The sequence below is a fragment of the Megalops cyprinoides genome, chromosome 1 (genome assembly GCF_013368585.1).
Source record: "Megalops cyprinoides isolate fMegCyp1 chromosome 1, fMegCyp1.pri, whole genome shotgun sequence".
Lineage (NCBI taxonomy): Eukaryota > Metazoa > Chordata > Actinopteri > Elopiformes > Megalopidae > Megalops > Megalops cyprinoides.
The window spans coordinates 72,885,175-72,898,364 of NC_050583.1; the positions used below are offsets into that span (position 1 = coordinate 72,885,175).

At 41.0% G+C, this 13,190-nt stretch overlaps 2 protein-coding genes across 3 annotated transcripts; one reads left to right on the plus strand and one right to left on the minus strand.

The window, feature by feature from the left end:
- Window positions 1-1,074: 1,074 nt before the first annotated feature.
- On the minus strand, window positions 1,075-8,560 carry ppm1g (protein phosphatase, Mg2+/Mn2+ dependent, 1G). Its single transcript, XM_036549170.1, has 12 exons — window positions 8,418-8,560; window positions 8,049-8,208; window positions 7,216-7,285; window positions 6,713-6,798; window positions 6,140-6,269; window positions 4,943-5,412; window positions 4,463-4,573; window positions 3,238-3,472; window positions 2,919-3,048; window positions 2,640-2,739; window positions 1,650-1,887; window positions 1,075-1,317 (listed from the first exon to the last, which is right to left on the minus strand). The coding sequence occupies exons 2-11, from the start codon at window positions 8,157-8,159 to the stop codon at window positions 1,699-1,701; spliced, it is 1,632 nt and encodes a 543-aa protein (XP_036405063.1). The 5' UTR covers window positions 8,160-8,208; window positions 8,418-8,560; the 3' UTR covers window positions 1,075-1,317; window positions 1,650-1,698.
- A 687-nt stretch (window positions 8,561-9,247) lies between these two features.
- On the plus strand, window positions 9,248-12,980 carry c1h6orf120 (chromosome 1 C6orf120 homolog). Of its 2 annotated transcripts, none has more exons than XM_036538153.1 (2): window positions 9,248-9,303; window positions 11,118-12,980. In XM_036538153.1, exon 2 carries the CDS (start codon window positions 11,176-11,178, stop codon window positions 11,731-11,733), a length of 558 nt encoding a protein of 185 aa, XP_036394046.1. In that variant the 5' UTR covers window positions 9,248-9,303; window positions 11,118-11,175; the 3' UTR covers window positions 11,734-12,980. The 2 variants fall into 2 exon arrangements, with proteins under 2 accessions (XP_036394046.1, XP_036394037.1); XM_036538144.1 differs by lacking the exon at window positions 9,248-9,303 and adding an exon at window positions 9,319-9,801.
- The last annotated feature ends 210 nt before the right edge of the window (window positions 12,981-13,190 follow it).

Genomic DNA, 13,190 nt, shown 5'->3' on the forward strand with positions numbered 1-13,190 from the left:
GGTTTAAAAACTTGACTTCATTTGGTGATAGTTCCTTGCAATCCTTTCCAGTTACACCAGGAATAGAAACATCCATAGCAAATGACTAATAGTACCAACCAGAACATCTCACTCTTACATTACACTAATGCTACAACCAAACAGATTGACATGTTCAATTTATTGACTCAGGGGGAAAATGGCATCTCATTTTGGAGTAATGTTTGTGTTCTGGGTAACGTAATGATACAAAGATGCTTTGAAAAAGTACCAAAATATATATTCAAAAGTACGTCATATATAAACCTTACTGAACTAAGCAGAAAATCCACTTAAGAAAAAAATGCAAAGGGGTAATTATGCATTAGATTGTTTGGCTCAGAGTGTTGTGCTACATTAAGATTGTGAGTTAACCAACTATCTGAACATTCACATTTAAGGTGATGCTGCCAGGAAAACTTGTCATGAATTTGAGATACGAAAAGATGAGGAGCAAAAAGCATCCAACTGCAAATATAGGAACAAATACAAACACCTCTTTGCACTACAGACCAATGAAGTACTCTCTAGTTTTACATTTCTCCCAAAGCTAAAAGTCAATATCCCTCAATTTCTCTTGAACAGGTTCCTCACAATTCTAGTCCAACTAATTTTTCCCTCAATTTATTTTTTCCAAAAGTAATCTGGGACGTTAAAGGTGACCTTAAAGGGAAGACTTATTTTGAAATCCCTGATTGGTTTAGAGACAAATATGGCATCACTGATTCCTTTAAACACATACACACATTCTCTACTAAAAAAAGCAAAGGATCTTTTTCATTATGTAATTTAAAAAATGTATGTGAATGTACTTACATATTGGTGTTCAAATAATAGGCAACACATATTACATTACTCCACAATTATCAAGAAAACATTTCATATCTAAACTAAAAATGGGTAGTATGTAAATATACAGATATATATATACATAGGATAAGGATATAGGCATAAATGACAGACATTGTGTGGTACATTAAAGGAAAATTTGCAATTTGGCCTGTGTATTAAACATCAGATGCTTTCATCCATGCATGTTAGGTGGTCCTCATATTTGGTAGGCTCCAGAACCATGTCCCATCTAAAATTCTTCAACAAATGAGGGAAAAAAAATCTATGGCTCTGCTGCATTTTGCCTTGAGAAGATTTTCTGTTGATCAGAAAACATTTTGAAAATGTTCTTCTGACATACATGCACATGACGTACATGTTTTTCCATGGGGGTAATTTCGCTGTGCCTCTTGAGCTTCTATTCTAAATGTATTGCTGGACACACGGTTGTCAAAAATCCAAGTTGACCTGAAAAAAATCCTGAGTTCAGAATTTTGCATGAGATTTAGTTTTCGAGCTTACCACACAGTAAATCAGTTATGGATGTTATCTAATCATAGCTTTTTAAAGTTTTCCCTTCAGATTTACACACTACTTCAAACCATATCACTCTAATCAACAGCATTAAACCATACTTCAGATGGGAAGAAAAGACTAAACAGACATTGAACGGATGGTTATAAAACAAAATAAATGGCCAATTTACATTTACACTTTCTCAAAGTCTTTTACATACTGATAGTGATCCCCCTACGGACACTGTCATGAGTCTGAAGTATCCAGGGAGGAAAAAAAATTACCAGTTTGATTGGTTTCCTAAAAAGACTTGGCCCATTAAACTGGCCATTTTTATTCGGTTTTTGTCTTCTTGCTGTCATTCCCATTCTTTTCCAGATAGCTCTGGTCGGGCTTGCGCTTCTTGCCCCCCTCACCCTGGCTGCTGCAGGGGTGTGGTGAGAAGGTGATAATGATGCAAGTCATGTTGTCACAGCCTGTGCCATCCCCAGAGGTGTCCGGTGCCAGGCAGTGGTCCAACAGCTGTGGAAGCACAGTCAGTTGGTAGAGAATTTTAGTACTTGAGTAATTTCCAGGGTGCATGTAAATGCTGGTTCCTATTCCTGACAGTCAGCTCTTTTGCAAAGATTAGAAGGTCGTGCAAAAAAAAAAAAAAAAAAAAAAGTATTGTGACAATATTTCCACCTCAGAAATGTCCTGAGCTAACAGTAACCATTTGAAATGTCAAGAGTCGCACAAACAACCTAAAATGGCTTACGCTGAGGTCCAATGTCAACTGCAGTTTCTGCATACCAGATGTCATCCTTTCCACGCTACATGTTTTACAAGGAGTTCCTTACATGCGGAGTGCCTTAAGGCACAAAAATAATGGCAAATCATTGAGGCAGAAAAAAACTTAACTTCAATCCAAACTTAAATCTCATCAGAGAGCACACTACTAGGACTCACACTGACTACGACCCTTCAGGATGAAGAGGTTAGGCTGCTCAGGAAGGCAATATGTGCTCCATTCAGATTAGGAAACTGGAATCAGAGCCACCTCCTATCAATTGCAAGCTCAGAGCAGAAATACAAGGACAATTAAGCAATTTGGAATGCAAACCAGCCAGCAGTAGTCATTATGGGCTCTTGCTTAATAACTGTGTAATAATTTATTACTGAAACTAAACAAATAAGGCTATTAACACTCCAGAAAGTCAACTGATCTAATAAAAATTTAGCGTGTGCAACTTGGTGGAATCACACACCTTCCCCTAAAGCATGTTGGCACTTACCTCTTCAACAATCGATGACAGTGGTCTGACATCACCATTCTCATCAGGCTTTATTCTCTTGCTAACAAAGTCCACCACCTCCTGGCTGCTCATGACATTCCTGTGGAGCGCAGTCGTTAGTGGGATGACTTGGGGGGGGGGGGGGGGGGGTCACTCAAATGAAAGCGTATTAACTTTGCAAAACCTCGACACCTGGCCCTGAATTGTGCAGACAAACACTTTTGGCTGCGTGAGAAATTAGCTACACCAGTGAGATCAGGGTGCTCTGTGATGCTGTACCAGATTCCGTCGCATGCGATGACCATGAAGTCGTGGTCTTCATTGAGAGTCAGTACTTTGACGTCGGGCAGAGCAGAGATCATCTGCTCCTCTGGAGGAAGAGTCTTGTTCCGTTTGTAAAAGTGATCTCCTGAAACAGATAAGGCATGTAGTGATATCTGACACGATTTTACCTCCACTATGCAAAGTAGTGATCAACAACAGGTTATTGCTGGCTGTGGTCCGATTGCTGTTCACTTGAAATTTTTAGTGATAAGGGCGACTTGCATTACATTTTGTGCATAATTTCTGCATGAAAGGGGAAGAAAACCCTCTTTACCAATAGCCCTGGAGAGGTTGAGTCCTCCGTTGACACGGCCGTCCATGGTCACCTTCCCACCAGCGTTCTTTATTCGGGCCAGCTCCAGCTCGTCTTCTGGTTTGTGGTCGTAGGACATGTCCACTGCCTTTCCTCGCTCTGACACTACACAGCGCGAGTCCCCTGCATTCGCAACGATCAGCTGCTTGCCTCGGATCAGGGCTACTACGGCTGTGGTACCACTGTCAGCGCCCGGCTGGGCAATGGGTAGGACAGCACAGATTGGTGGGTGCAGAAGAGGTGTATTAGATGGAAGGAGATTAGATTGCACTGACCTAGCCCTTGGACAGTAGGCTCTGCAATTCATCAAGGCTGATACCACAGGATTACAATGTCATATGAATCATGAAAAGAAGCACTACTCTTCATAACAATTACAATCAACTGGCCATCTAAAATCACAGCTCAGGATTATGTAATACAATAAATGGTTGTTAGCTTAACCGCACACCTTTCATATCACCCATTTACATTGGATATTTCCCCGTGGGCTCCTTAGCACTTTGGCACAAATCTGACCCTTGCCCTCTGCATATCTATCATTTGTGGTTTTGTACACAGCTGTTCCCAGGGCTGCAGAGCAGTGTGCAACAACTCTACCTTTACATTTATTTTACTCATTACCCGTGTTTATTAATTAGACTACATTACAGGAGACCAGTATTGACACAGCTCCTGCATAGCAGTTTCACTCTAAAATTTGCTTGTACTTTCTGGTTTTCCCCCACGGATATGAAATTGAACTAATTTAATGTCACACTAGAAAGAAAGGAAAAAAAAGATGGGGCAATTAAAAATTCTTGGCAATCTTGAGGCAGCAGTGTAGCATACTGGTAAGAAGTAAATATCCAGCTATATAAATGGAAAACATGTAAAAACTGTAAACTATGTGAGTCACTCTAGATAAGTACGTCTGCTAAATGACAGAAATATAATGTAATCTCAATGGGCTACCACTTCAACTTATGATTTGTCCACCCCTTGTTAGGCAAATACACTTAAATGACTTGTTTACTGCACTGCATTAAATTCAATGCACTTTGTGCTAGGAAAAAATGCTTCAATGGATGACTTCAGGTTACCCACAAAATGAATCAAGTTTGGCTATGCTACATCAGGATAGAAAACTACAAGGCAAACAATACCTTCAAAACTAAAACAAATGTTCAAAATTTAAAATCATCACCTCTTCTTTCCCATCCATTCCAGGAAGGCACATCTCATCCTCAGCATCACTATCTTCCTCCTCATCCTCCTCTTCTCCACTGCTGTAATCACCCTCATCTTCACTGCAGTCCTTGGAAAAAATATCAGTACAGAAATCTGGCATTCACAAATTATGGAATCCTAGACAGAAAATGGATATATAACAGTCCACAATTCATTCATGCAAAGAGCACTTTGCTTAGCAGTGCAACTACTAACCAAGTGAGCCAACTATTCCAAGTCTGTATGTACAACCCCTGCATTCACCTTGTTATTCTGAGCTGCAAATACCATTCAGTAACATTAAACAAAATATCATTTTAAACCCCACAAACCTTTGGGACAAACCACTATGCGATAGGTTTATGACTTGTCACAGGTGGACATGTACACTTTTTGATGGAATCTCATACAACTGTTTTTTGTGTGAACTGCTCCTGTCCAGTTACATTCACCCTACCTCCTCCTCACTGTCATCTTCCTCTGCATCCTCCCCTTCCTCTGACTCATCACTGTCCTCAAAGAACTTGGACTTGCTGCCCCACTGGGGCTGGGAGGAAGATGATGAGCAGGAGGGACCAGCGTCCCCTGTCCCCCCAGCCTCCCCCTCGGCCTTAGCTTCCTCTACTGAGCAGGACCCCACCCCGCTCTCCCCTGAGCTCTGACAGGCCCTGGTGTTTGAACCCCCCATGCTGTCAGCCTTGGCTTTCCTGCTGCTGCTGCTGTCCTGCTCTGGGCTCTCACATGGTGCCTCCCCATTAATGTCTTTGCCTGAGTGGGGCTTCTCCCCTTCCTCAGGCTTCTTCTTGGCCATGGGGCAGGGCTTTTTGCCATTTTTGACAGAGTTCAAGTTCTGCCCATAGCGGATCAGTAACTCCTCGATTGTCATGGTGGCCTCTTCGTGCAAAAGTGCAGCTTCCTCATTGTCCACTGGTAGAAGCAAAAAAAAAAAAAAGAGAAACAAAGTGGGCTTTCAATTCACCATGAACTTTAAATTAATGGAGCGTTTTAAAACATTCAATTCAATTCAATTTTATTTGTATAGTGCTTTTTACAACACAAGTTGTCACAAAGCAGCTTTACATTGTTCCCAGGCCAGAGACCCCCTGAGAGCAAGCCTAAGGCAACAGTGGCAAGGAAAAACTCCCTAATTTACAGGAAGAAACCTTGAGCAGAACCTGGCTCAGAGGGGGAGCCCATCTGCTTCCGGCCGGAACATGGTGTAGCATGAAGTACAGTATAAGCCGTATCACATCAGACATTTGGGGTAAAGTGTTCCTGCATAAAAATCTGCAAATAAATGCAGTTACACAATTTCCCAAAATGATATAATCCTTCCTTAAAATACAACTATGTGTTGACTAAAAATGATTGGTCCTAAGTTTTAGTGAAATCACCTTCCACTACTACTGGATTTGGCCATTTCCATGACTTAAGTGAATTTCCAGGTCAACAAGAGCTGAACAGATACTGGCTAAGACTACAGCTCTCCATTTTTGGTCTCTAACAGCAAACTTCATAATGGTGGGAGTCCCTAACTCAGCCAGTAAGTCAGTAAGGGACACTGAATAAGTCCACTGAGAGCTGCCTGCTCTTGTCACAGGGGACTCAAAAGACTGTGGGAACCCAGGAATTCATAAATTCAATAACAACTCACCATCGTCTTCATCAGCAACCTTCTCTTTCACCTCTTCCTCTTGTGGTCTGCCTGCAATTTGGGCCAGCTCTTTGATCACTTCCTCAGTTGTCATCTGGCTGTCAATTGCTAGGAATGCATCCTCCAGGGCCTACAATGCAGAAGAAGGAGGATGCACCAATTCACAAAATGTCACTGAAATGTTAGTAGCCAGTTACATATTCACATAATGCTCAAGTGTCAATGTTAACTTCCTGTCTGGTAAAGTCACCTGCATGTTAATTGGCACTTTTGCCTCAGAGGCCTCCAGTTAGTCAGAGACATGGGTCAAAGCTTCAAAATAAACATTTGCAAGAACAATGATATTTACAGATGTTTAAGAGTAATTCACCTCAGACTGAGCAACAGGGCAACTAACTATTAAGTATTTAATATGAAGAGCTTGAAAGGTTAATGCAAATCTTTCCACTCGATGAGTCCATTATAACAAAGTACTCTGCAAATATTAGATCATTCATGTGCAGTCACACTACTGTCATTTTATGTTAAATGCAATGTCAAAGTATGAATATGCTACATGGCTTTTAACCTTACCTTTTGCAATTTGCCGTCTTTGTATGCAGTTTGTTCTTTTATGATTTCAGGCAGGTATTTGGAACAGTACAATGCAACCTCCTCACCTGGAAGGACAGAACATTCCTGTATTCTGCTTTTACACTTTTAATTCTTTCTCACCAAGCCTAGGCAGGTGGGATGGTAAAATGTAGAATTTTACACCACGTGTAACCTGCTACGACAGCGCAAAAAATTTAAATCCATGTACAGTTGATTCTGTATTCTGTTCTGTTCGGATTCTGTTGACTCTGCCAACTTGGGAAAAAGGTTAATAGCTACTTACCGACCAAGCCTGGTTGTAGAGACCACTCATTTAAAGAGATATTTCACAGGTGCGTCTTAGTCTCATGCAAGCCATGTTATTTGTAAAACGGAGCCCGACTAGGATTGCAGACTACAGCAGCTCATTTTGTGAAATCGTGTTAATGCACTAAACTTTAGAATTTGGACCAACAATGTGATAAACAACTGAACAGGATTACCTCCATGTCCATCATAAACTGCAAACATGGCAGTTTCGTCATCCAGTTCCGGAATGCAGTTGTGAGCATCCTACAGATAAAGATTTAAAGAGCTAAGACACGTAAAAACCCAGAAACACATTTTACGTAAGTAACAGAGAAGGTAAATATCTGGATTTTGAGAGAAGTATTTTGCGTTCAGTCAATACTGCTCTTTAGAGCTCAGCTCAAACAAGATTCTCTCAGCTACAAACCAAGAGCAAACAACTCCTGACTAGACACGCAAGTGGGATCGCTGTGTGTGCCCTCTTCACGTGAATACAATATAGAAAACTATTACACTAAAAATTAACTAGCTTCAACAAGTCACCAACTGATCAACTGTAACAAAAACTAAATCCAAGAGGACGAAGGTTACTCCAGTGTTAGAAACTGTATACCGCTCTAGTGACTGTCGACGTTACCGACAATGCAAAATTAGATTTAAAGAACAAGTTAGTAATCACAATCTTTTATGATAAGTTATCAGTTGGCTAGCTATGTGTAGCTACCAAGAGCTAAGACCTATAAACAATACATAACTTAATACGTACATAGCTAGGTAAAAGAATGCAACTGACTGCAACCAGCGGCAACTAAATAAGTTAGTGTAAAGGCAGCTCAAAGGGCGCCGACAGCTATCCTAATCGTTTTGGATCCACTATCCAACTTTACATTAGCTAGGTCTATCTAGCGAGGAGGATAACCAACAACGTTACCAGGCTAGGCAGAATACGATCCATCTTTGTCAAAAGCGATAACATTAGCTAAGCAACGACGTGAGAAAAAGACCTCGCTATAACTGCAACTCTTACCTCCATAGAAACGCGCCAGCCTTGCATGGCTGCATATCCGTAGCTCATATTTTTGCTGCCTCCGTCAGCAACAGATTTTACTGTGTTGGGCTGCGACAAGTAAGCCCCCATGATGGAAGATTGTTCCTGTTCAGAAATCCTTGGAAACGCAGGGTGCTGACTGAATTTGCCAAAAGAAAAAAAAAAGTTATTAACTAGCTTGCAAGTTCAACTCTCTACGACCTTTAATTCATTGAAATCATTTCCAGTCATCACACTTCAATCTGGCAATTAATTACAGGTGGAGCTAGCTAGCTAGCTAGCTAACAAGCTGGCTAGCTGGTTTGTCTCAGCAGTAAAATGTAACAGGTATGTTAGATGTGACGTTACCCGATAGACCGAAGAAGGCTTCTTAAAGAGTAGAGAAAGCTTTATTTGTTGTTTGTAAAATCACAGAAAATAATGAAAATGTCAGCACGTGTCGTGCTAACCATAATCAACAACCTCCCAAAAGCGATCGAGAAGAGACATAAAGGAAGCGGAAGCGGCTTTAAAATAAGAACTGCGCATGACTGTTTAAAAAGCTCCACTTTGTGGCGCGGAAGAATTTCTAGGCTAACTATACCGCAGAAAGTTATGTTCAGGAAGTACATACGCTACCAAAACTAGATGCATAATTTGTTTAGTCAAACAGTCTTTTATAAAAATTATTTTGCGCTTTTTATCGTTGGCATAATAAATTGTGTCAGGGAATATATATATTTTCTTGCACGTGCCACCCGTAGGTTAACTGGTTAGCTAGCCAGATAGCTTAACAAAAACAGGAATGCTAGTTATGTGATGATATAGCCGGAGAAATCGCATTATTTTGAATAAGCCGGTAGATTTGCACAATGGCGTATTGCACCAGATACTCTCATTTATTTAATACAGATAGCTAGCCAGTCAATCTACTGTGTTTTACGAGTTTTTAGACTGTGCTGTCGGTGGTTAATTTAGGTATGTTTATAAAACAATGTGTTTTTGCTAGCATTACCTTCCACCTTACCAATGCTTTAGGCTTTATTATAAGCGAGGAAAGCTATTTTGTAAGTCGACCTTCATACAATGCATTTCAACTGTCATTCGCTATTCGCTAACACCTAGTAAACTAGCTATCTAATGTTCTCGCGAGATACAACTCTGGTCGTGGGACATGAGGAAATTGAGGAGTGAGCTACCCGTTTTTTTTTTTTTTTTTTTTTTTGGAAATTACTATTGGTCTGACAATGCACGGGTGAGTACTGGGCCTAAGGGAGGTTAATAGCTAGCTACATCGGGTTAGCATTCAGTTGTGCCCATTTTTTAAAATCGTGCACCATATCGTTTCACTTTCTCGCGACAAAGGCCAGTGTCCGCTTTGGGTGTCAGCAAGATTTCAATAAGATGACAAGATAATACTTGAAAATCCTAGCTAGCTGGCTAGCTAACTTTGTCTCCGGATGCCAAACATCTAAGACAGGCCCTGGCAGTTAGCTAGCTCGCGAAGGTGTGGTAAGCTCTTGTGGAAGATGAATGCTGTCCGAGGTAGCTAACGTAAGTTAGCTAACGCGCTTGCTGTCAACCTTTATCAGACCAAAGCAACATTTGTCTTGCCTTGGCCGTGAAAGACGGGGTCGTCACACAAAGATTTGCATGCACACAGAAAAAGACAGATGTCGCTGGTTGGTTCGCTGCCAGTTAAGTTCGCCGATGAGCTGTTACGATTTCAGCAGCTAGCCGGCTGGTTGGCTAGGTAGGTGCTCTGGTAACGATATCGACCTAGATAGCATATCTGGAATGAACTGTTCGCTATTTTTAAGTAACTGTGTCTAACGTACATTTCTGATGAATATTGAAAAATAAACTGACTTATGAAGCCACCACTGACCAGAAGGGTACTGCTGGGAATAATGAAAACAAATCCATGGGTCAACCCCATGAGAGCTTTTTATCAAATTTGTCGCATAAGAGTCACATTAAAGGCACCTGTTCAAAAGGCCTGGTTACATCTTGCCTGAATCAGCCTCAGACGTGTTTGAGTTCACTCTGAGGCTGCATTTTGTTAGTTTTTGAAGTGTTAATTCCTGGTGGTAGAATGGGCTTTAAGTGTAGCACCTTGATTACCAGAAGGAACAACACCTTTTCTACTAGTTTCAAATTACCTGAACAAACCCATTTCTGCTATTAATAGCAGCAAGGCTTGGAAGCCATAGTTGGCCATTTAGAAGTAGCTTGCATGATGCAGGAGGCCTAGTTTCAGGTTACAGTGCTCAGATATGACATGCTGAAGGTGTTGGGGTGTTTATTTTAGGCAGTGGAATTTCAAAATCGTCATTACATTATTTTAGATTGAGGTATCACAATGTTCTGACCGATTACTAATGTGTTTAGGCTGTTAGACGAAGCAGTTTTTAAAGTGGGTCACCTTTCACAGGACTTTCAAAACCTACAAGAACAATCATATAACAGTCAGGCAATGCCAAAGGTTTCAGAAAAAGTTTTAGTAATTTCATTGCATACAAACAGTAGCAATAACTTTATCACTGGCCCACGTTGACAAGAAGTCCTCTGTGACAGAATATAATGTGCCTCTTCTGCCAGGGTTAGGTGGGTCATGGTGGCCAGGGTCTCCTTGGTGTGCTGCACAGTCATGCTCTTTAGTGACTTCTCAGGTACCTATGTTCCTCAGATGACATCAGTAGGGCTGCTCCATTTTCCATTCAATGCACTATGGGACTTGTAATGTGAAAATAGCCATTGGCTGTAAGCAATTTTATCAAAGGGTTGTATTTCTTATCTCTCAGAGCTCATGTGCTATTAAGGAAGATGCTGGGCTGCAGCAAGTTAAAAGTGTGTACAGTGTTTGATTCCCTAGTCAGGGTTACAAAGGGGAATGACTAAATAGGTTCTTGCCTTTAATTATGTTGTTCAGATAATGTAATCAAGTCATGTTCTAGAAAACAGTGTATTTTAAACCATGATCAGCTGCATCTTTTGCAGTTAAGTGGAATGTGCAGTTATTTGTTGTGCAATAACAGGCCATTCTCTCCATTTTCTTTCTGATTTCAGACTATCCATGAATGACAGTAGGAGGGCGTCTTTGAGTTGTTGACAGGTTTCAGTAAACATGGCACTGCACTGGAGAACCTTGTCTGTGGTGCTCCTCCTGTCTCAAGCCTTGACCTTTCTGCATACCCTAGATGAAGATAGAATCCCAGAGGAATGGGTCCTTCTCCATGTGGTGCAAGGGCACATTGGGGCTGGGAACTACAGCTACCTGAGGTTGAACCATGATGGCAACATCATCCTACACATGCAGAGCCTCAAAGGGGATGCAGATCTCTATGTCTCTGACAAAACCCTGCGCCCCAGCTTTGACACATACAAGCTGCAGTCAGTCACATGTGGCCAGGATGTGGTAGTAGTGCCAGTGGACTTCATGCGTCCTGTGGGCATTGGGATCTATGGGCACCCATCTCACCAAGAAAGCGAGTTTGAAATGAAGGTGTTCTATGATCAGACAGTCCCCGAGGACCCTTTTGATAAGAGTGTGTACTTCTCTGAAGAGGGGGACAAACAGAAGAGGCATCCTCATGTGTCTGAGGAAGAATTTCAGGAAGAGGAGTCTGTCTTATGGACCATTCTGATTGGGATTTTGAAGATAGTGCTTGAAATTTTGTTTTGAGAACTTTCTCTTGACATCTAGTGGCCCTGTAAGCTGCGGCCTCAGTCAAACTGAATTGTGCACCGTGACCTTGACATTGAGTCAGAAATGCAAGGACCAAATACAGACAAAAGAACATTTTTGGAATTAAATGTTACGATGGAATGAAATGAGAAGATATTTTGAGAACTGAATGACAGATAGGACATTTGAGAATCGGCAACTGAATATGCCTGGGTCCTCTCCTCTCACACATTAAGCAACCATGCTATTCAAAATAGCCTAAAAAGCTACTATGGCCTGCCTTTCTCAATCAACTACCCACTCTGTTTTATTACTACCTACCAGTGGTCTTAGTACTGTATATTCAGTTGTCATGCTGTATGTCTAAACCACACCCCAAGGTCTGTACTATGCAAAAATATTATCACTAAAGAGGGGGGAGACATGTTTCAGTGCCTTTGATCAATTTATTTAAAGTGAATGTGTTTTTTACCATCACATACAAATGGTTATTTAAAGGTGTCTAGAAAACACAGAAGTTTTAACGTACAGGATTCCAGCGTAACATGAGGATGTGGCCTGTGAGATTATCATAGAGAATCACCTTGTCCTCAAACGTTAGCCAGGTTTACAGCAACATTACTGAGGCTTCTAGATATTGTTTGAAGCCATTAAAGTTCCAAATGCTTAGCCTGTCATATTACATACATCATAGGAATATAAGGTTTGAGACTGACCAGTGATGCTGTGATATGCACTGAGGCCACTGTCCTCTTTATTTAGTAAATGAAGGCCATGTATTTTTAAAAGCTTAAAAGCTTTCTGCACTATTCATTAATGCCACAGGTGACCTGCTAACAAAGAATTCTGTGTTCATACAAGAATGGTTGACAAAAGCATGTGCTGAGAATGGTGCCAACCCTGAGGGTGGGAGAAGTAATTTTTTCCCAAAGTGGACTTCACCAGCCCCCACCACCACCATCATATAATCCCATAGTCTGGAAGAGTGAAGGGTTTGTCTACTAGCCCAACAGGTCACAGCCACCTCTACGAGCCTTCACTGATCTATGGATGCACTGCCAGTATAAGTCTGCTTCTGCCTCCACTGATTCACTTCCATAACAAAACTCAGTAGCCTTTAAGGCTCTACTGGGCTGTCATCATATGAACCACTTATCCATAGACATTGATTATTAAAGTAAGGGTGCAGCAGTTCTCTTTTATGAAGCCTGAAATTTATAATTAATTTGAAGTTTATTTCTATCCCTGCCTGTGTTGTCAAATGCTTTTCTGTAAAATCTTTTGGTATTTTGCACAATTTTAATTTCTATTAGTTTTAATCTCAGGGTCATGAAATGGTCTTAAGTGTCTTTTTTGATTTTCCTCTTGTTAATAGGTACAAATATTACAAAACAAATTTGCTATGTGTTTTTATGGGTTTAGCAAAAAAAAGCTTGTTGTAACAATGACCCAGG